Source organism: Corvus cornix, chromosome 5, assembly GCF_000738735.6.
Source record: "Corvus cornix cornix isolate S_Up_H32 chromosome 5, ASM73873v5, whole genome shotgun sequence".
Classification (NCBI taxonomy): domain Eukaryota; kingdom Metazoa; phylum Chordata; class Aves; order Passeriformes; family Corvidae; genus Corvus; species Corvus cornix.
This window is the reverse complement of record NC_046335.1, coordinates 49,904,128-49,927,050: the sequence shown is the minus strand read 5'-3', so window position 1 is coordinate 49,927,050 and position 22,923 is coordinate 49,904,128. Positions and strand designations below refer to the sequence as shown.

Genomic DNA, 22,923 nt, shown 5'->3' with positions numbered 1-22,923 from the left:
GGGAAGGACAGTTGTTGGAAACTGGAACTTTTTGCCATTGTTTCTACTGCATCATCTTAGAGAAGTAGGAAGAGAACAAAAAAAAAAAAAAAAAAAGAACTAAGGTATTTGGTGCCACAGATGAAATGGCTCAAAGACTACGGAAGAAACATAGATAGAGGCTCCAGGATAAAATAGCCCAGTCTCCCTGTACTTCTCATGTTGTTATTTTGCTTTTTCTTTGTCTACAGCAATTTTTTAATCTGCATTTTTGACCTCTCATATTTTAAGGCAGACAGATGAAAACAGATGTAGGAGAAAGAGGGTTTCAAGAAATGCTGGGTGGTTATGGGTATTTGATCAGTGAGCTAAACTGGTTACTGGATCCTGGAGGAATAAATATTGGCTTTCCCAACTTCCCAAGCATGTTGGTCTTCTGCCAGCAGTGCTCTGTCCAGGCTCAGGCACTGGGAAAGGGTAGTCTGGCAGGGGTTAAAAGCACAGACAGAAGGCAGTGATCCTCCCTGTTCTAACTGAGGAGACCAGAATTGAACAGCTTGGTATAAAAATCATTATATAGTACAATATATAGTCACATTACATGACATATAAGCAATTACACGTTTTTTATTTATTGCTGGTGCTTAATACTTACCGGATTGTTCCACTGAATAAAATAGGATCTTGGAGAATGATTGACAGCCTGGATCTCAGTGTCTGTAAGGGGAGCTTAGCGATATCTATACCATCAATGATAATCCTCCCTATTCAAAAGAAAGCAGACAGGGTGTTTATTGTGCCACACAGCTGCTGGCAAAAATGTGGCTCACTTCCAGGCTGAAAGGCAGTACAGCAGGAACAGGCCTTGTATTACATACTCCCTTCTTCACTGAAGAAACATGCTTTGACTAAAAAGCAAGCACAGCTTTTTTGAGACTAAGCCCAGCTGGAAAGCATACAGAGTGTACCTGAAGTATCTTATGAATGATTAGATACACTACTTAACTGCTTGACCAATATACATCTATCAAACAACAAGGTCAGACATTACTTCAATCAGGGATTAATTACCAGGGGCAACAAGCATTTCAGAAAGCCGAATTACTGTTGAGCACTTCAAAATTTTATCTCCGAGTACAACTGTCTGTCTCTGCATGGGGGCTCTGTGGGTGATGTGTCTGGGAAACAGGCTGACATCTTTTTGGGATACACTCTGTGGGGCACATGAACACGGCACACAGAGCAGGAAATATGGCAGGAAATTCCAGGGCAGCAGGCCAAGCTGCAACCCCCAATTGCTGAGTTTTCTGGGCCTAGTGGATCCCATCTGTGCCTTGAGCACAGATCCTTCATTACACTTGAATACCTTGCCCTTTTATGCTTTGCTCCTATTGTTGTGATTTAACAGCACAAAAGGCTGTTAAAAAAATCTGTCACTCTTGGACTTTTGCTTCCATCAAGCAGAATTTTTATTGATCTGACTTATGAATGGCACAGCTGTTAGGTGACAGATGATATCAGATTTAAACAGGGCCAGAGAGTGTGTCCTGCAGATTTGAGAATCACACTTCAGAGCTGCTGCTGTTAAGGAAAAGACTACCAAAGGAGTAGCTCCTGCCTTCAGGAGCTAAGCTTGACTGACACACAAAAGTGTTATCTTACCCTCGAAGGTGTCAACCATTCTGAAAAATGCAAGAGAAAAGGAGGATTTTCCACTGCCTGTTCGGCCGCAGATCCCAATCTGTGACACAGAAAGCAGACGAACATCAGGCAATGGAAACAGGAAACATCGGAAACGGATAACATCTGTACTTGACACTTCAGATGAGAGGCTGGAGGAGCTGTTCTGATTCACATGATCCTCTTCTCCTGACAGATCAGTCAAACTGAACCATAGCAGAATCACTGTGTTGGCTTTTTTTTTTCGTCTTTTAGGGGTCTGAGCATTTAAGGATAATCAAGGCCAGTTCTATAACAGGAAAAATAGGAGAGTGGTAATGATGGGAATAAAGGCAAGAGAGCTATGTGAGAAGGATGAAAAGTAGGTCTAGCACAGTAAGGGCTCACTGTCACCTCTTTTGGCACTGTGTGCTGACAGGAGGGCACTGGGATACTGAGGGGAGGGGGATGTCTGTCTCAATACACCAAGCTAAGAATCCCCCAGACTCCTTTCCAATGCACTACATTCTTTTTGAGAGAAAAAAAAAATTATCTGTAATTCAGTCATCAAAACATCCTGTGGTATGTTTTAACTCTGATTTATGTGATGTGGTAGTCTAAAGAGCTTCTGAGAATCACTGCAGTTCTTTACCTTTTGTCCTGGTGAGATGTGGGCATTGACATGTTTTAGCACTGGCTTTAAGTTGCTGTCATATCGGACACTGAGGTTCTGGATTTGGATCTCCCCTCTATCTGGCCAGTTCTGGGGAATCTGTGAGGAAGCTGTACCAGGAGCACAGGGAGAAAAAAACCCAACATCAACCCTCTCGTAATAAATTAATTGGTTCATTAGGTGATTTACTATATTTTTCATGGCAATACACTGCAAAATCATTAAAATTTCAGCAAGCTCTTTCTGCATGCTGCACAAAACTGCACTTACAAAGGAGCCCTTCGTAATTTTCAGCTTCTGTTTTGAGAAGGCCATTGATTCTTTTCACTGCCCCCAGCTGGATCTCCATGTCAGCCAGGTTACGAACCATCCAATTCAGATAGTTAGACACCTGATGTAAAGCAAATACACAACAGAATCCCAGATTTTTAGTAGTTTGCATCATTTGACCAGCATGCAGTTTATATTCCTACAAAGGAATGCCTCAGTAAGTGGAAGTTGTGAACAAACTGGATGGCACAACACCAACAGGGAGGCAACAATGACTAAGGGTTAAATTTCCTAACTGCAGTGCACAGATACTTTGCTACTATGGAGATCTGATCTACACCAACAGAAAAGAGGGTGGGGGAACAATAAAAACAGGTGAAAAGACATTATTTTGGTAACTTAAGTTTAGACAATCTAAAATGATGTTCCAGGGCATAATTACAACTGATGCACTGAAAATGTATTCTTCACAATGCAAGACAGTATAAAAAATTATGATGCAACTTGTCCGTGTTTTGTTGACATATTTGAATACCTCAATGAGATTTGATCTCAAAGCTGAAGAAAGCATACACTCAAATATGTCAACCATCACATGTGAACTGAAGTAAACACATGGTTTCAGTGATGTTACAGTACCCACTATAGATGTACAGACACCTTCAATCTTCCTGTTCATCTTTGTGCCCTGAAGAACTACAAAAAAATGTTTGGGAGAGACAGAAAGGATCCTGAGATTCTTACCATAAGAGCATAGGTTAGTCCCAAGCCTACAAGTCCTGAAGTGATTTTATTATACAGGCAACTGGTAATAGAAGTGACAGCTGCTATGAGTACCACACAAGCTCCAATGTACTCCTGAAGGAATATGAATAAGCTCCATCATTATAAGTCTACAAAGGATTAAAACGTTCTTATAACTTTGCATACCAAATAACAAACCCATTGCACAGTTTGAAATACAGGCAGAAAACCCCATGGAACTCCATCAAGACCCTGCCTAGGAACCCACTGTTATTGCTTTTAGCAGGGCTGTGCTGGGGAAGTCAACAGATATCTTAAGTATGTAATGGAGGTGGCTGAAATCATGCAGCTGTTACCTGGGATAGGAGGGAAATGCTCATGTGTTCCATCTCTGGGGCTGATGATGAATTGCTGGGAGGCTTTGCTGTTGCTGCTGGGTTCCTACCATCCATAATTGCTCAAAAAAGCCTTTCTTGCACAGCATGTACCTATTACCTTAAGGGGCTCTTTCTGCTTTAATTTAAATCATTGCTGATTTGACTTCCCACAGACAACTCTTTGAGTAAAATTGTGTAACAGAGTAGAAAACAAACCCTGTAGGAGGGAAACTCTGATTTGTCTGTGTTTGAACTGTTTAGTGATACAGGCATTGATCAGAATTAGGGACTTCAGGTGGTCTAGGCACAAACATATGAAAGGATAATAATATTTTATTTAACTCATACCCAATATCTGAACTACAGTAGCAAGCGGTACCAGTTAAAAAGGAGTCCAAAATGGAGCTATAGAGTGTGTCATGAAAAATGAATTAACATACATTTAGCACATCTAAAAGAAGCCCATGTTACCAGAATACCATTACTACACCTGCACTTAAAAATCTGATACAACATTCCACAACATAAAATTCCTTGACTTGTTTCTTAGGGAATTATTTTTAATAAATCATTTCTCATGCCAGGCCGCTACACTGAGTGGAAAACAGGCCACTGAATATCTCTGGTGTTCTTCAGATGATCCCAAAACAGACTCAAACTTATCTGCATCCTTCTGCTAATTAGGAGAGCTTCCAAGACATTGAAATGTTCCTAGGGCGGCACCAGGCAGAGGCTGCTGACACTGACTGACATGGTCCCACAATGATGTCCTGGCTGGTGGCACAGCTCAACTCTGATCACTCTTCACACACAGAGGAGCCAATGTGACCCATGAAAACTATTCCTGTCTTGGAAAAACAGCTGCAGGCTACAGGGAAAATTCATACCCCATCCAGTGTCCAGGATGGGTTGGGCATATGCTCATTATAGTCAGAGAGACATAGAGGGCAAAGGTATAGCTTTGAGATGAGGCTGGAAAACTGTTGGATGCCTCATCAGATTACTTGGAAGAGAGTCAAAAATTCCTTGTGTATACACAACAATAATAATGTACTTGCCATGCGAACTTCCAGCCAGCGATTGGCAGCTGTGAGGAAAAGGGAGGCAATGTTGTTGGAATCTGTGTATTCAAGAAGTTTTTGTCGAAATTTGGCTTCATACCTAAAAAAAGGAAACAAGGAAAGGAAGAAAGCAGGAAAGCAAGAGGGGAGGAGAAAAAAAAGGAGTCAGGCCTTGGGGTCTTGGAAAAATAAAAAGTAAAATTTAATTTCTGGGGTATGTGCTTATGGACAGCTTGGCACAGGGTATAAATCAGCCTATCAATAGTTCAGAGTGACATCGCTTGTAGTCTTGTATTAGACACAGGCAAAGTGTATTCATGCACTATTTTGAGAAGTAATTTATGGATTTTATTGCATCGATTATTGTATTGAAATTCTGTGCGACTTCCAGATCCCACTGGGCATTTTATAAATGTATTTTGTGACATGGTAATTGAGAGCGACAAATCTGAAATGAAAAGAATTTAAAATATGTGTAAGAGCTATAAGACATGCATGTACTTGTGAAAAGAAGTATTAATGCCACAAAATTCGTTTTTTCTCAACCATATAAACTCAGGTTTTAAAATTTGTATTACCATAGTGCCTAGAAATTGTAACAATTTAAAAAGTATTAACTCAAAGAGCTTCCCATTATAGTAGAACCCATATTAAACAAATATATTTGTCCTTATCACTACACAAATGGAGCACTTTGGAGAATGGAAGTCAAGTACATGGCGCAACAAAAAGTATTAGATTGGAAAGAGCTGTGTTTCCCCTCCCTCAAGGAGTTACACAAAATAGCATTAATCACAAATAAGCCTGTTTACAATTTGTTCTAGTGAATTTGCACCCACTCATCTGAATAGCTGCACCAATGAAATCTGCTGTGAATTCAGCAGGTATGGGAGATGATTCCCTGCTGGCTCTCGGCAAGTGTGCAAGTCAGCCAGTCACCCCTTGTAGCTGGGCATATTTAATTGCGTTGTTGTAAATTAAAGTGATGTTAATAATCAAGTATATCAACAATTACAGCTAATAATGCACAAGCCTGGCACAAAAGTCTTTTCCAGGGTAGTAATATAAGCTCAAAGGCCTGAAGATTTAGTTTAAGCACCCACTGCCTTTTCCCCCCTTCTATTACATGATACATGATCAAATTTAACACACTTGATCTCCTCTTCTGAAATTTTACCTTATCCTTTAGCTATTACGGCTGCGACAAGCACAGATTATTTATAAACTCAGCTCTCCTTATACTGATATAAGAGAATGCCTAGTACATGGCTCATAGAAGCTTTCAAATTTGTTCACTGCAGGGTACTTTAATCCTTCTTCTGAGTACAGTAAAATAATGACTTTACATAAAAAGTTTATGATTTTGAGGAAAAGAAATAATTCAGCTGTCCACAACTTAGCCATATGCTAAAACATAAGAGACATGTCTGCTGTGTGCAATGGGGAATCATAGAATGGCTTGGATTGGAAGGGACCTTTGGATCTTTAGATCATCTCATTCTAACCCCCTGCCATGGGCAGGGACACCTGTCACCAGAGCAGGTTGTTCAGAGTTCCATCCAGCCTGGCCTTGCACATTTCCAGGGATGGGGTGCTGAACAAACCTAACTCTCTCAGCCTTTCCTTGTAGAAGAGCTGCTCCATCCCTCTGATCATCTTGGTGGCCTCCTCTGGACTCACTCCAGCAGGTCCATGCCCTTCCTGTGCTGGGGACCCCAGAGCTGCAGTGCTGCAGGTGGGGTCTCACAAGAGCAGAGGGGCAGAATCTCATCCCTTGCCCTGCTGGTCACACTGCTTTGGATGCAGCCTAGGATCTGGGCTGGCTGTGAGCATGTTGGTGTGTTTGCACAGCAGAATGGTTGTTTCTGGAAACAGGCATTAGTATCACCATGTCAGAGCTAGGGAGCCCTTCCTTTCCTCAGGGCTCATTGCCCTCAGTGCCCCACCATGCAGATGTGACTGTGCTGCTTCTGGAACCAATTCAGTCACATTTAACTTTCTTATCTCTATACCATGAGTAGTTGTGCAGATATGCCTCAGAGAATGTGAGGTATGCATCATGAGTCAGTCATGCATATGCACGTGGAACAGGGATGCAAAGTTACCAAGTTGCTGAACTGATGCAAAATATCAGAATTTCTCTTCAGAAAGTATCCCCAGGTTACCAGGCCTCTCAGAATACAGAGCAGTCTTTGCAGAAGCCTTCACATCTACATTTTGTTGATTTTTTAACACTAATGCTATCTGAAGTATAAAAATAAACTATAAATCAGGCCAGGGCATCTGCTGAAGGTGTTTTTGTAGGTGCAGCAGTAGCAGTCTTGCTGATCTCCCCCAGATTTTTTTGTACATTTTTCCATACACATGCTGAATAAATTCAGGACAGAGATTAACCAAGGGTAAGGACGCTTCAGGAACAACTGGCACCTCCTAACAGAATGGATTCCTGAATTAGTGTTATTTTTAGGGATGCTCACGCTAGCAAGTCTAAACTCCACTCCTGCTAATATGTTAGGCAGCTGAAAAGCTACAGTCCTAAAAATAACTGGGTTAGCAGCTGAGGCAGGAGGCTGGCAGACAGATGGAACACAGAACTCACTGAACACACTTGGCTGGCTGGGTCAGAGACACATCACTTACTGCAGGATTTAAGAAAAGCACAATTCTTTGACAGAGGAATTCATTCCAAAGTGACAGGAAGAATCAAGAGGGAATGCTCTGACAGACTGAAAATATTAGCTAGATGGCACTGAATATTGCTTTCTGTATCAACACCAGAAAATATACAGCCATAATGCTTCAAAGATCCTCTTTATCAAGTAAAAGAATATAGGAATGAGAAAAGCAGAAATTAAAAGATAAATTGATTTTCCTGCAAATTGAACATAGACATAACTATAAACTATAGAACACTGTTGGCACTTAATGAATTCAATAACAGCAATTAATAATGGAAAACACTAAGCTGTTCTACCACTCTTGGGTAAGCTACCTTCAATCCAAAAGAAACAAACTCTTAAATTGGTTCTTCTTTCATTGAGCTATTTATAACCTATATAAAATAGTTTAAGTTAACTTTAAGTTAACTTTAAGTTAACTTGCATTACTTCTACTATAAAATTACAATTATAGGAACAAATAAGCACTACTGTTTTCAAGGACAGAAGGGTAACAGTAATAACGAACTGACAAAATGCATAGACATCATCTAGATGAGAATCTAGTGGAAAAGTTGACTGTGTTTGAGTCAATTGGGAAAAGACAAGAATAGCCCTAGTGCAGGGAGAGCAGCTGGTAAGCTCAGCAGTGGTTTTATTGGTACCTCTGAGGTATCAGCATGACTGCCAGTTTTCTAACACAGATACACAACCCAGGCACATTATCAGATATTCCTGGGCTGCTCTCCTGGGAGCTTATGTGGATGGGAAAAAAAACCAGGCAAGGAAGCACTTTGTCTCCAGCTTGTGTATTTCCAAAATCAGTGTAACCAGCCACATTTTCAGCTAGCAACCTGAAAAATAGCGTAGGGTGCTACTGTAGCCTCTGAAGTCACCAGCATGCACAGCTTAACTGACCAGGACATCAACACAGAGTAGTCTGTACCAAGTCGGTGCATATTAGTCCTGTCATGGAAACTGTCCAAGCCCATCATCTGCCACACCACACGCTGTGGTAATTGTGGGCTAATTTAGCTTCTTAAATCACATTTGCCCTCAAGTTCTTTTTTCAGGCTGTATGCAAGTGTCTGGACAGCAACCACAGGGCAGATGACCCACATGAGCTTGTTTTTTTACAGCAACCCCTCTACATACAAAATGCTTAGAATTCTTCAATGTTTGGAGTTCCCCCTTACCTGTGTTTTGGGGACTCTGGATTTTCCAGGCAGAACAGTGTAAGACATTAACATTACCTCACTTTTGAATATCTATGTTTCTTAAAAAAAACAATACCTGAAGGCTCGGATGGTGGTAAGACCTTCAACAGTCTCTGAAAAATGGGAGAGTAATGGTAGCTGAGTGCTGTCATCCAGCTGCTGCAGGTCCCTGGAGAGGGTTATGAAAAGAATTTAGTAAAAAGCCAGTTTTGTTGTGCAGTTATTCTCTTGAATCATGCCCAGGAATCAGTGAAAAGGAATAGCATCACAATAGTCATATACATAACGTTCAGACAGATTGCAAAGCAGTGCTGCAGGGAAATGAATTCCCCAGGAGGACTCTTCTTTTAACATTTAACTAGCTGGAGTTCTGAATGGGTCTTTTCTCTTCACTGCCTTCACTCCTTTCTCCCATATTCTTATTTCTTGTGCTCAATTTTGTATTGATTTAGACACCATTCTGTCTCTGTACTGAATATCAATTTAACGGAACACTGCAAATAGGAGCTTGAGTTAAGCAGAAGGCAAAGTGCACCCCCAGATAACAGCACAGCTTCTCACTGAGCCAACAGTGTAACTCACACACTCAGTAAATGAGAGTCTGCACTCGTCATTAGCTTGCACTTCTCAATGTCATATTTAATCATCATATCAGTAGAAGCACATGTAGGGTGAAATCTATTTAGTCTCAGTTTCTTCCAGCAGGAAGTAAATTGGTTGCTGACTCCCTTTCAATCTGTGCATACATGAGGAGAATATACGTATTTTTGCACTGCTGCAAACACTTCACAAGGGGGAAGATCTATCACCTTAGAAGGAGTAAGGTCTCAGATACAATTAAAATTTTTCATCTTTTTAAAAACAAGAAGGTACCCAAAACAGGAGAGGAGGCTTGTGCACACCGGATCCTTAATGGTTGGCAGTGCCACCATAGTTATATTGCATTCTGCAGCCTCTCCTTGACTTTACCTATTTCCACTTCCCCCTGGCCAGGCAGACTTCAGTTTCCCTGTCCTGTCACCACATTTTCTTGGACATACCCTTGGGGAGGACAGAATCCAGCGGGTTTGTGTCCTGTGAACTGCAAAAACCTTTGATCATGCACAAAGACCCTGCTCATGCCTCCGAGAAGTTCTGCTTGAAGAGCTGCTGACAAAGGCACTTGTAAAATGACACATTTCCACTGCAGTGGATTTGTCCCACTTTCAGACAGTGCCAAATGTGATTTGGTCCTTGACAGGACCAAATTTAAACACGAAGCTCCCCTGCACTGCAATTCTGCACTGCAGGAGAGATTTCCATTGCCAGAATGACAGCGGTCCGTGCTCTTACCGGGATGCAACTCGGAAATACTTCTGGATGAAGTAGCACATGATTGCCAGGGGAACCAGGGCAATGAGGAACATGGGTGTGACGTACGAGATCACAGCAAGGGCAGACACACACAGCAAGGTGGAACGGCTCAAGCACTCCAGGGTAGCTGGAATGTGCTGTACAGAGAAGAAAAAGCACACAGGATCTTCCATTACATGCTACGTTTAAAACAATACTTCATTTTCCTTTCTCCTGCTTCCTCAAATATTTGATTCCTCGTGTATTTTAAGCACTAAGCATACAGGCCTGGACTTGAATTTACTGCTGGGTTTTGGGGACATCTGAGAGGATTTCTGTGGGGCTGCTTCACATCTGCATTGTGGAGCACAGTCCTCATGTCAGAGGATTACAGATGGGATGCAAGAGATGATTTTAGCATCTGCATAAATCCTATGAACTGGCAGTGCAGTCTGGGGTAAGTAATGGTAATTTGAATTTCAGTCATTTTTATTCTGGGCAATAGCATTTGCCTTTTTCTCATTTCCTTTGCTCAAATGAATGTGTTTACCCACTTACAAGAAAAGTAGATACTCTAATTTGGGGATATCACTGTGGATCTAATTTTGCTTCCCTTTTCTATAGAGGACATCTTATCAAAATAAATGTTTTTTCAATGTGTGTTTAAGACAAGGAACTCATTCAAAATGATGGTTCATCTGTAAGCTTCATCTAGATAACTCTGTAATAAATGAAACCTCACTTTTTTCAGATTAAGATAGGATAACTTGAGAGCTCAAGTGTATTTATTCAGTACCTGGTCGATGGTATTGCAGTCAGCTGAAAATCTGTTCAGTATACTTCCTAGAGGTGTTGTTTCAAAAAACCTAAAAAGGGACAAGGAATGGCAAAGTTTACAATACTGATATTAGAACTGATCCATTTTATTATTTTGTCTTACTAAACTAGGTATATCTATAGATAGATATATATATGTATCACAGAAACAAGCAAATAAATTGACAGCCACAGTAAAATTTCTCATTTTTCCCAGTACCTGTGGCTTTCCAATTAAATGGAAATATCTTGAATTTACAACCACAAGCATGAACCTACAACCACTTAGAACCCTACAACTGCAAGCATGTCCTCAGCTCCCTCTACTGCCTAAGCCACAGACATCACAGGATTACACTTGAAAAAAATCCTTTCAGATTTTAATTTGAAGCCCCTTTAATTAATGAAAAATTTAAAAAAAGTTAAATCTCAAAGTCCTGCCTCTTTCTGGGAACAGAAAACTGTAACAAGAAGAACAACTGCTAGAATAATACATAAAAAGACATTTGGATATGCAAAATGCAAACTACATTATTGCTCTGCAACTTTTAGCTGTTCCATAATTCATGTGGAACCTGAAGCCTAATTTTATCCTGAAAAAAACCCTAAAAAAAAAATTCGGAGGTTTTTCATGTATGTGATTTCTCCATGATTTCTCGGTCAAATATAGTTAGCTTAAAATTAGCAAGGTTTTTTTCCTAGAGCTGCAGGTTTCAATCAAGATACACCTTTCCTTTCATGCATTGGGGAAAAAAAAAACTTATGGAAGACAACATTCCTTTGCTGGAACAAAATACATCCCAGTGTACTCTAATGAAGCCTGTAATGACACTTGTCCAAGCTCATTACCTTTCCTAGACTTGCACAGTCACTGCCTGACAGTAAATATTTCCAGTGATTAAGATGATGAAGAACGCAATGAATTATCTGTACAACACATTGATCAATAATTGCATTTTCTCCCTAATTAAAAACAGCAAAGAGAAATTAAACATGCAAGGAAGTAAATCTCTGAAGCCACAGTCGGGCAGGAGAGGCATTTGACTTGTGTCTAGGAACTCAAGCAGCCTGGGTACCATTTTCAAAAACTACTCAGAAATTTGACACCTGGTGATTTTTCAATGATATCTTAAAAAATATGCAATGCACAGCCATTTCTTAGTAAAAAGTGCACTTAGCAGACTGCCTTGAAGTAAAGAAGACAAAATGACTACAATGTAATTTGCATTACAATCAGAGAAATACCTCATTGGAGCCAAAATGATTTTATTTAGTAAAGAAGAGTGCAGCTTTTTGGTGACTTTCAAGCCAGTCCACTCCACTGCTATTGATGTGACAAGACATAATACGATGCCAAGGCAGCAGAGAACGCTGAAAACTTTTGAATATGGAGAATGGTCAAATTCCTAAGAAACAAAGAGCAACACAATTATTCACTTTAAATTATGTTTAAAAATTATTGTGAACACACATGCACAAGAGCAAAAAAATGTAAGAGTATATCCTTTTTGCTCCCTAAATTAAACTGTCCATGATTTAACCCATCTAAAGTCATAATTTGTTATCCTTTGGAGAGGGAAGTGTTCGCATGAAAATAAGTGATAAATCAGAAATTTTAAATCACAGAATACTATAAAAAGCCTAGGTTGCTGGGAGAATGCAGCAGTACAGGGAAAAGAAAAAAAGAACTATGATATCAAAATTACTTTAGAGACCCAGGTTTAGGTAAATCAGACTAAAATACAATAAATCTAGCAAAAGGAGAACAACACACCAAACTTAACTTCGTTTTACTGCACTGTGTATGCAAAAATGCAGTGAGCTTCAAAATACTCTGGAGTGGCTTTTTTATAGAAAAATAGCACATTGCATACAAATCTTGGAGCAGAAGTTGACATTGGGAGAACACCCCCCATTAAATCATCAGAGGAAGGTGAATGAGGCAGTGCCCACCATGCACTGGGAGCAGTTTTTTGTCTCTGGCTCTATCTTGATAGAAATGGCGTTCTCGGTCCAGAGTGCCAGGCAGTAGTCAATGGCCACCATCACCGTGTGCTTCAGCAGCTGGGACAGGAGCAGCAGGGGCAGCAGGAGGATCCCTGCTGCACTCAGGTACTTGCCACAGGCTCTCCACGGCATCTTGGCTCTCTGATGCAGCACTGAAGACAGGTTGTCTTCATCATCACTCTCTGTTACTTCTTCTGCAAGGTGCAAGAAAAAAAGGACAGCCATGCTGACATACATATTAAAGGAACTGGCAAGTGGCAGCTACAAACCAAGTCTTACCAGCCAGGATAAAGAGTGTCTTTAAGGTGAAATTACCTGCTCAGGCCTGCATGTGTTAACCTGCTAAAGTTAGTGGTTATGCACACTGAAAAATTGCAAAAAACCTCAGCACTTGGTAATCAATTTCTTCAACCATGTTTTTGCAGTTTGAAAGTACTGGCTTGATAAAAACCAGCTGGAATCTCTTTCCTATGTAAAACCTTAAGCAAATGTGTTTAGCTATTGACAGGTGAGGTTCACCCAGCATATTGTTTAATATAATTCTTCACTCATTATTAAATCATATTCGCATATAAGAAAAAAACCCAATAGTCTGGAGGAAAGGATGACTTGTGAACGCTTGCAATCACTCTAGTCCAGAGGTCAAAGCAATGGAAACTGCACTCTTATAAATCATGACCCACATGAAAAATGATTTGTTCTCTTGTCAGTTTGAATGGTGTTAATTCATTCTAATGTAATTTAGCTGTGAAACAGTAATATACTGGCAATGGGCTCAAAGGGTGCCCTTTACCTTCATCCTCTTCATCATCTTTCAGCAATGCTTCCCGGGAATACATCGTCCTCCGGAGATTTGTTCTTTCCAAAACAGGGTTTTCCTCAATAGTTGTTTCCTGAAAAAGGGGCAATTCATGTATTTTTAACCAGAGAATTAATAAAAAAAAAATTACTAGTTGTGATAAAATTGTTTCCACTCAGTGAAAAATAGAAGTGGGAATCTCACAGCAGGCAGCCATAAGTGATTGATTTACTACCTCCGTGTAAAACCAAAGGACATAAATTAGATACCTAACATTAATTTCAGGTTGTCAATCCCAACCCTCTTGGAACCTCAGCTTGGACAGTTATCCCAGAATTAATAAGAACTAAGACTACTATTGCATTCTTCTTGTGTTGTAAGTATGAAAGACAAAACATCATCATTTAAAGAACTTGATATAGGCACATCTGAAAAGCTTCAGCCCAAAGCAATGATTGAATTCAGGTATATTTACAAAACCAGTAGTCAATATTAGCAAAGCTTTTCCTAAAATGGCCCTATTTAATATTCCTTAGAGAATAATATATTGACAGGGCTTCCTATCAAGAACGGATTGGAACAGTATCAAGGAAATATGAGATGTCTAGATGAAGGAATTTATCTTAAGAGATAAATAATAATGGTAACACTAATACTACATTCATATTAAGTCAGACATCACACACAGCATGTCAATTGGTGTTCATCCTTTCAAACTAAGACACACAAAAAAAGATGTTTTCTTGCATATTTTGATTGCCCTGCCCATCAAAAACCTTCTCCAGCTCTTGGTCTTGTCGATTCATTAATGTCTTCCAGTGTTCAAAGAGCTCAGTCTCTGATTTCTGAATGTCCTTGAGTGTTCCTTCTCTCTGGATGTTACCATCTTTCATTGCAATTATCTAAAAAGTCAGAAACACAAGTGGTGAGATAAATAGTCGGGTGTGTCTATTTATTTTAGAGCTATGTTGCTGTGCTTTGACAGGATTTTCTCTTTTCTTAAATAAATAATATTTCCACAAAAAAATCTGCCTTCTAAAAAGACAGTGACATTATCTCTCGACTCTATCCCTTTCATTCAAGATGCTGAAAACCCAGAAACTTTCTGCACTCTGTGTTTTTAGAAAAGGCTGCTTTTAAGAAAGAGGAATGGGATCCCTGTTGGCAGACAGGGGGGCACACTACTCTTCCTAAATACAAGTCATTAGCAAGATAAGATTTTAGAGCTCTCTTACCTCCTAAAAGGAAAAAGCTTTTAGCAAGACATTGAGTGCAGTAGGTTTTGCCCTCATTCAGGCAATTAGATATGAGCATGATGGCTCCTTCTCTGATACCATGGACTGATAAGGAAGAGCTAGGGAATTTGAACCCCTAAAGCTTTAAAAGCATAAATAGTGGACACAGTTTGGAAAAGGAAAATACATATGCAAGACAAAGTCTGCAGGGAGCAGTTTCAGGTTTGTGTCAGTGTAACTATGTTATACACACAGTGTAACTATGGCCACTCTGGATCTGACAGGGACAATTGGAAAATGAGGCATGCAGATTGCAAACCCACATCATTAAAAATGAGTTAATGCACTATTTATTTTTCTCTCTCCCTGGAAACTAAGAAATTTCCAAGGGCAGGGGGTGGGGAAATAATCTATTCTGTTTATTGCTAAGAATTTACACCAGAGAGAAGGTAAAAATAAAGCAAACAAGGATCTTTTTGTGATCAATTTTTTCAGGAAACCTGCAATTGGACTGAACCTTGAATTCTTCTGAGGGTTTTGTTGAAAAGATTTAGCGGGACCATGACATATACTTCAAACTATATTTTTATTTAAAATTTCTTAATAAAATAAATATTCCCTCCTCACTCCACTGGGTAAGAATTGCTAAGGATTAATGAAACTACACTTAGGGAAAAAAACATGAACTATTTTGTAATAAATATTTTTAAATTATAAATCATACAAATCATTCCTTTGCTACCATTTGAAACAGTATGTTTCATAAAAAAATACACATCTAGAAGACAATAAAAATAAAGCAGTTTTTGTACATCTCATAAAACACCAACATTTAGAAATGGGTCTTACATTCACAAAGAAAATTAAAACAATTATACTGATGAAAGGCCACAGCTGTATATACTTTAAAAACAATTGCAAATATGTAATAATAAAAAAAGTTGTTAAGATGGACCTCATAGGGAGGGAAGAAAGCAGAAAATTCCTGTACCCCAAGAGACACTAACCAGAAAACCAGAACTGTGTTGAGAACAGTGGTAACTCTTAAAGATAAACAACTGAGGGACAAGGTCAGAGCAGAGACCATAAAGGAGAAATGCTGCCCATGAGAAACCTGATCAGAACAAGATGAATGTCTATCTGCAACTTTATACCAAGCCAATATGAAGCTCAGGAAGCAGCTGAAATATTATTATTTCTAGAGACCAGGAAACTGCTGCTACAGTCTGTGCAAGATATGAAAGAGAGAAGTCCTGCTAGGAGGTATAACTGCAGTCATCAATCACCATGGACCTGGGATACTGGAGAACTGCAGGACTACATGCAAGACCAATGGGAACCAATGAATTAGAAAAAAAAAGAATCCAAACCCCTCAAGATTCCTTCTTCATCTTTGACATTTCCAATTACAAACTGGTATAGAAAGCATACCTCCATATTTTTTTCTGTAAAGTAGAAGATATAAAAAAGAAACCTAACAGAAAAATCAAATACAAAAAATTTCTTGAAATCTTGCCAACACACAAAGGACAAAAATATTCTTAATACCCTATATACTAGTATTAACCACAGGGAAATACTAGGTTTCTCCTTTTATTTCCATACCTCTAAATATCCACTTGCATAAATGCATCTTTTCCTTTGATAGCACAAATTCCTAGTAACATCCCAGCAGAGGCAAAGGTGTTAACTCAAACATTTCACTGGTCTGAGATTTAAAAAATTAGCCAAAATTTTCCAATATAACTAATATTTTTGGATACTCAGTATATTTTAAATGCAACCTGCTTTCATAAGAGTATTAAGTATCAGCTCTACAAAAATCCAACCTATTTAGGCATTCTAAGATAGGAATTTCAAAATTACAGCATCCCTAACTGGCTAATTTTCAAAAGATCTTTAGTATACTTCTTCTCACTAAACTATTACTTGGTAGAGAGATGAAATGAAAGCATTGTTTGCAGCAAGACATGTTCCTGCCATGTTGTTGCCTCCTCAGAAAAAATGGGAAGAGGTTCCTTACCCAGTCAGCGTGAGGCAAGTACTGCAGCTTGTGAGTCACCAGCACAATGGTGCGCTTGTCCTCCCGCAGCATTTTCAGGATCCCTTCTTGCATGAGATGGTCACTCAGGTGGATATCCAGGGCAGAAAAAGGATCATCCTGTCATGAGGATAAGGGGTCAGCTTTTGGAGCCAGAACTTACGGGATCTCAGGAAACTGACAGGTTTTAATACCAGTAAAACCAGTTACATCGACATCGACATACAAAAGAGGCCATCAGATCAAAATTGTGCTGAGGAACAGCAAACAGAACACCAAACCTTCAACTGTGTTTTTGTTGGGACTCAGAGGTACAGTAATGCCAGCTGGGTCAATGCTACAACTCTTTGGGGTTTTCTGGGACCTGCTGCTCTCCCCAGATGTGTTCATGGCCTACACAGCTGGAGAACATGGCTTCTGTCAGGCTCCAGGCAACTCCCCAGTGTAGGTCTGTGGCAGGTATTGTATAGCTGCTCCAGGGACAGGGACAGGGACCATATTTCTGTTTCCCTTGTACATCACTGCTTTCAGACTCTTTTTTTTATTCACAAACCAATACTCTATTAACAAAGAATCACCAAAAAAATCTCAAAAGGAGCAATATTGATCATTTCCATGACTCAGCTCAGATGTTTGATTTGAGACCTAGATTATCTTACTGAATCAATCAATTATATGCAATTCATTTAGGCATAAATTAATCTCTACCATCTTTTAGCAAACTTGTTTACCTAATCCTATTTTTATGGAATCACAAACCTTGTGATTTGATATTTCTGCTTGCAATAGCAATACTGGCTGTAGGATTTACTTAGAGTTACTATTTCATACTATAATATTACACTAAACCCAGGCTTTTAAAAATCAGAAATATCTGAAATCAGCAGTAAGATAAATACAACCACTTAGATTCTAATAAACCAGAGCATCATAACATAAAGCACTTAGAAAATGCTTTTGAAACACAGTAACTTCATGATCCAGAATTTTCTCTCAAAAGTGTGTGTGCAACTGTGTGTGCACTGTGCTTGCTGAGCAAGGATGTTGTCAGCTCTGCTGCTGCACTCCTGTGACCTGGCACAGACCTAAACATCACCTATATGACATTTATACTTGTGAGAGTGAAGTTTCACAAGCATTTCTTTACAACATCAGCCTTAAAAGAACGGAGCATTTGCCAATATTAACATATAGGATTCCTGATCATTTTGAAAATATTAATAGCTAGAAATAAAGTTTATACTGGAAATAAAGGTGTTTTTACATTATCAAACCATAAGAGAACCTGCTGCTATTAGCAGGTTATTGAGTGTCCTTCACAGAAGGACAAAAAGGGCAAAAACCAAGTTACAGCCCAATAGTGGATCTGCTGATTTGCAGCACCTCACCGAACTGCTCCCTACTCTCCTGCACTCTGATCTTTGCCTGGAAATGCCCTACACAAGAAGCAAGCACAGATTGATCAGGGAAAGGTCTAAATAGCCTCCTTTTCTTTTAGGGGTGACATCTAATGTGCACAGCTTTTCTAATCCTCCGTGATTGATGTCTCAACAGCTGGATTCAAACCTTCCAGAAAACGGAGCTACAGAAGGAAGTCCTAAATTGGACAGCCAGCAAGCTCACTACAAGTGAGTGTGTAGGATGCATCTGTTTTCCCACCTGTGAAGCTGTTAGAACCTGCTGCCACTCTCTTTCTATAGCTGAACCTGGGACAGGATATACAACAGGCAGTTCAGGGTGCAAAAGCAGCTTAGTTCGCTGCAGAAAGGAAACACGCCAGACACCAGACAACATTAATTTTAGGCCTGAGACAGCTTATGAATTTCATGAATACAGTTGAAACTATTACATTTCTAAGACCCAAAGATAAAAACAGGGATCAAAGCGAATTTTCAATATACTGAAAGGGGAAGCATCAGCATTTCAATGTGCAATACCTATCTGTCTGCCTGCAGCATTTACAAAATGCTTCCTACCTGCAGGCTAGCTGACAACAGATATAAAATACACAGTGCACATTTGGCTTGGCAAAACACAATGTGCAGTGTGTGACCCATGAAATACTCTAAATGAAGAAGCATCTCCTGCATCTGCATGGAGCATAAACAGAAGGGCACCTACTCACCAGGAACACAACATTTGTCTGCTGGTAAAGTGCTCGTGCCACACTGATACGCTGGCGCTGCCCTCCAGACAGATTAATACCCTGGAGATAAGCAGGAGAGAAACAATCAGACAGTTAAAGAAAACAACAACTGATTATTCATATTTATATTCTGACTGGATTATCCATAGCAGACTTTTCTGGGCAGAGAAACAAAGAGAAGTTTTTCCAAAATGTGGGTCTTCAATGTATCCCTGTGGTGTTTTAGGGGGCATTTAGGGGGTTCTTTTGTTTGTTTGTGACAGTGCCAGTATATGCTAGAGTAAATTGTTTACAAATCTGTGACTTCTGTTTCCTTTCTCGTCACTCCCTAATCTTCCCTGATATGATAAAGCCATTGACTAAACACCTGCCCTTCTGTAAATGAAAGGGCTCTAAAAAAAAAATCTATGCATTATTATTTATTCTTATGTTACTTCTAAAGAAACCAAAAAATGTCCTGTTAACTCAGGATATCTGCAATAGCAGCTGCAGAATAGTCAAACATTCTGATAGCAGCACATTTAAATCATTGCACCTCACATTAATGACAGTGTTTCCATATTTACCAAGCAGTGAGCTTTCAGACTAATGACCCAAACACACACTTAACTAAAAGATTACCTTTGTTGCCAAATAACCTGTAAGATTTTAAGAAGCAAAAAAATAATAAACTCCCCTCCATATATTTAAACCAAAAATAGAAGCCTGTAGCTGTTTACTGACCCTCTCTCCAATCTGGGTTTGGTCCCCGTGAGGCAGAATGTCAATATCAGGCTGGAGGGAACAAGCATCAATTACTGCTTTGTACCTGTGGAAACAAAAAAGGCAACAAAATCCACACAGATACTGCTGGAGAAGCACATTTCCTACCTGCAGAGGAACAAAACTTAACCAGCTGGAAAAAATCACATGGTGGAAAACATATTTGTTAGCTACTAATTGTTCTAATGGGATCTCTCTCAATCACAGGCAAGTAAGTAATATTTCAGCTAAGAAAAAGGATCTTAGGTCAGCTTCCCAAATAAAAATGTTAAATAGTTAAAGCCAGGAAAAACAAACGTAACTTCTTCCAAGGTATATTGCTACTTTTTAGCAGTTGTTTTTCATGCCTAGGGCCTTTATTTCTTGTTTCAATATCCAAGGATGACAGAAAAAAAATGAGTATAGGATGCAAATACATAGTCAACCACTTTTTTTAAGGGTGGGGGAATGGAATACCAGCAATTGATTGTAAATATTTTACAACATCTGGTGGGCATTTATACTGAATAAAAAGGCAGTCCATTAATTCTTTACAAACAACACTCCCACTTCCAAACAGGTGATGTCCTTCCAGGAGAGGAAAACTAGTCAACCAGGTGTGAGAATACTGCATGCTAAACAAACATGGTCCTTGGAAATGAAAACATTTGTACACTTGAGTTCAAGTGAGACAAACCCTGTCCCTTGTGTCACTCAGGAAAAACATGGTCAAAGGGGGAGATTGTCACGTTCAGGCAGGTGCAATAGGTTTGTTCCTACAGGGAGATGGGCACTCATGTGTGACTCACATGACCCCAATATTTATGGAAAAGGGGAGTAAAACACAACAGTGCTGGAACCTGTTACCTCTGTTTGTTAAAAGAGCTTTCGAATGTGATATTCTCTTCCACTGTGGCGTTGAGCAGCCAAGGCTTCTGCGATGCATAAGCTACTGCGCCTCTTTTCCTGGGGAAAAAACCAAACACAAGAGTTCCCAGCTTACCAGTGCAACTGGTGCTTTTGGAAACCATTTTCTTGTAAATGAAGAAACTAGTAATAAATCTTGAAGAATATTTAATTTCTTTCTTTAGGACAATTTCCATCAAGGAAATACATAAACTAATAAATTTCCAAGAGAATACTGAAACTGTTTACCCAACTGAATTTCCCTTTGTTCCCTCTTTTCCTGCTGAGAGGTGGGGTTTGGAGAGTCTAGCTTAATAAAGCTGCCTCTAGAGCAGAGTGGGTGTTAGGAAGAAAATTACCAAAGACTGAATCCCAGCTCTGTTTGGATAAATGAATAAAAAAATTTAATTGTGTAGCAGATCACTAGCTAGGCAACACATTTCAGGAGGGACACTGTAGAAAGATATTTTTCAAGTATTTGAAAAAGATCCAAACAACTCCACATATGCACAAAGGCAATTCCCTCTATCTAGAATGGGAATTATTTTTCCCATTCTAAGAAAAGAACTAGAGTTAGAAAGAAAATGAGTACATTATTCTATGCCTATAAAGGCAAGAAAAGAGAACACGGACAAAAAAAATCTGCTAAGTTTCCCCCAGTGAAATGGCCCTCAATGTACCATCAGAAGGGACAATTTACCAGCGACAGTCAACAGGATGTCACTCACCATGCACGTATTATTTAATAGAAATAATTATTATTATTATTATTGCTATTTAAAAAGGGAAGTATCTGCCCACTAGAAAATTTGTGCTTTTGTTGTCTGTGATGCATTAAGGATCCCAGTAATTTAATAGAAATAATTATTATTACTATTATTGCTATTTAAAAAGGAAAGTATCTGCCTACTAGAGAATTTGTGCTTTTGTTGTCTGTGATGCATTAAGGACCCCAGTAAGGCAGAGCTGGGAGAAAGGGAACAACTCTTATCAGAGCAACTGATACTGTTGGAAAACTCATTGGTATATCAGCCTTTCTCCAGAAAAGGGCCAAAAGGGGATCATATGCCTAAAAGCATATCTGTTTTCTTCCTAGCTCTGAGCTAATCCAATAAAAAGACAGGACCTCTCACCCCAAACGTGGCCTTTGTCTGCTAGACAGCCATTATGGCAGCCTATTTCTAGTTGGACCTGAAAGCAATTCAAACTATGACTTGACAAAGTACATTTTATTTATCTTTATAGGTTAAGGTCATTTGCCCTGCTCATTTTTTTTAAGGTTTTACCAAGCTTGTTTAGAAACCAAGATAGGATCCAATTTTTATTGATGACCTGAAAAAACACACAATTCCACTCTTCTGCTAACATGCTTCCAAGTTGAAATTTATGATGGTTCACTAGAATTCAATTATGCTTTATGTATTTTCTTTACTGGAAAATGAAAGAGAAATAGCAAAACAAAAGAAAAAAAAGACAGAAAATATCCCTTAGGCAGCCCAGGCTGCAGCTCCAAAATCTAATTCAAAGAGCATTCAGGTCTGCCTCAAGAGAGAAGCATTTTTTCAATTAGTATGAAATTTTCATCCCAATAATTGAGAAAAAAATTGCTCTGAGCATTCCAAGGTGAAGATATATTCCCTTCCCCTCCTTTTCATTGCTTGAAACTGTGCCTTTGCAGCTCTTAATTCTCAATGTGACCAAAAAGTTACTGCTAATTTAGTTTTTGAAAAATAGCAGCAAAGTTTTGAGGAAAAAGCTTTTACAACTTTTGCACAAAGTGTTCTTTGGTTGAGTGAAGATATGGGCCCTGGCAATGTGACGCACTCCATGCTGAGAACCAGAACAATGTCTGGGAATACCACTTGCAGTTGGATTACATTCTGCTTTTAGGACATCAGTGAGAATTCATTACTGCAAGGAACTTGGCAACAAGCAATGAGCTTGCCAAAACTGATTACAGACTGAGGATTTAGGAAGTTCCTCTAAATTAATCCTAATTGCAAACTGACACTACGATGACATATCAGATCATATTTTGACATAAACAAAAAGCTTGAAAGTGCTTGCAAACTTCTTTTTCACATATATGAAATCTATTGCATGTCCACAGTACTGCTCACAGTAAAGAGACAATCTAACAATTGTTACTGAAACTGTGAGAAACTTGTGGCTAAAAATCTAGAGAACAAAATATTCTGCCATGAAGTGTGCAAGACTTGCTCTGAAAATCTGCCTTGAACATACATAAGGTTTCAGAGTTTTA

At 39.2% G+C, this 22,923-nt stretch overlaps 1 protein-coding gene across 1 annotated transcript in view; it reads right to left on the bottom strand.

Annotated features, from left to right (window-relative positions):
* The window catches only part of ABCC8 (ATP binding cassette subfamily C member 8), a 74,091-nt gene that overhangs the window by 6,188 nt on the left and 44,980 nt on the right, over window positions 1-22,923 (bottom strand). Inside the window, exons 19-35 of the mRNA XM_039552384.1 lie at window positions 20,622-20,720; window positions 19,737-19,821; window positions 18,993-19,073; window positions 16,850-16,987; window positions 14,368-14,493; window positions 13,586-13,685; window positions 12,739-12,986; window positions 12,031-12,191; window positions 10,766-10,835; window positions 9,970-10,127; window positions 8,714-8,806; window positions 4,761-4,863; window positions 3,326-3,439; window positions 2,582-2,702; window positions 2,291-2,421; window positions 1,642-1,720; window positions 635-743 (exon numbers count right to left, since the gene is read on the bottom strand). Of these exons, the coding sequence (XP_039408318.1) occupies window positions 635-743; window positions 1,642-1,720; window positions 2,291-2,421; window positions 2,582-2,702; window positions 3,326-3,439; window positions 4,761-4,863; window positions 8,714-8,806; window positions 9,970-10,127; window positions 10,766-10,835; window positions 12,031-12,191; window positions 12,739-12,986; window positions 13,586-13,685; window positions 14,368-14,493; window positions 16,850-16,987; window positions 18,993-19,073; window positions 19,737-19,821; window positions 20,622-20,720 (2,016 nt within the window). The remainder of the gene's footprint in view (window positions 1-634; window positions 744-1,641; window positions 1,721-2,290; window positions 2,422-2,581; window positions 2,703-3,325; window positions 3,440-4,760; window positions 4,864-8,713; window positions 8,807-9,969; window positions 10,128-10,765; window positions 10,836-12,030; window positions 12,192-12,738; window positions 12,987-13,585; window positions 13,686-14,367; window positions 14,494-16,849; window positions 16,988-18,992; window positions 19,074-19,736; window positions 19,822-20,621; window positions 20,721-22,923) is intronic.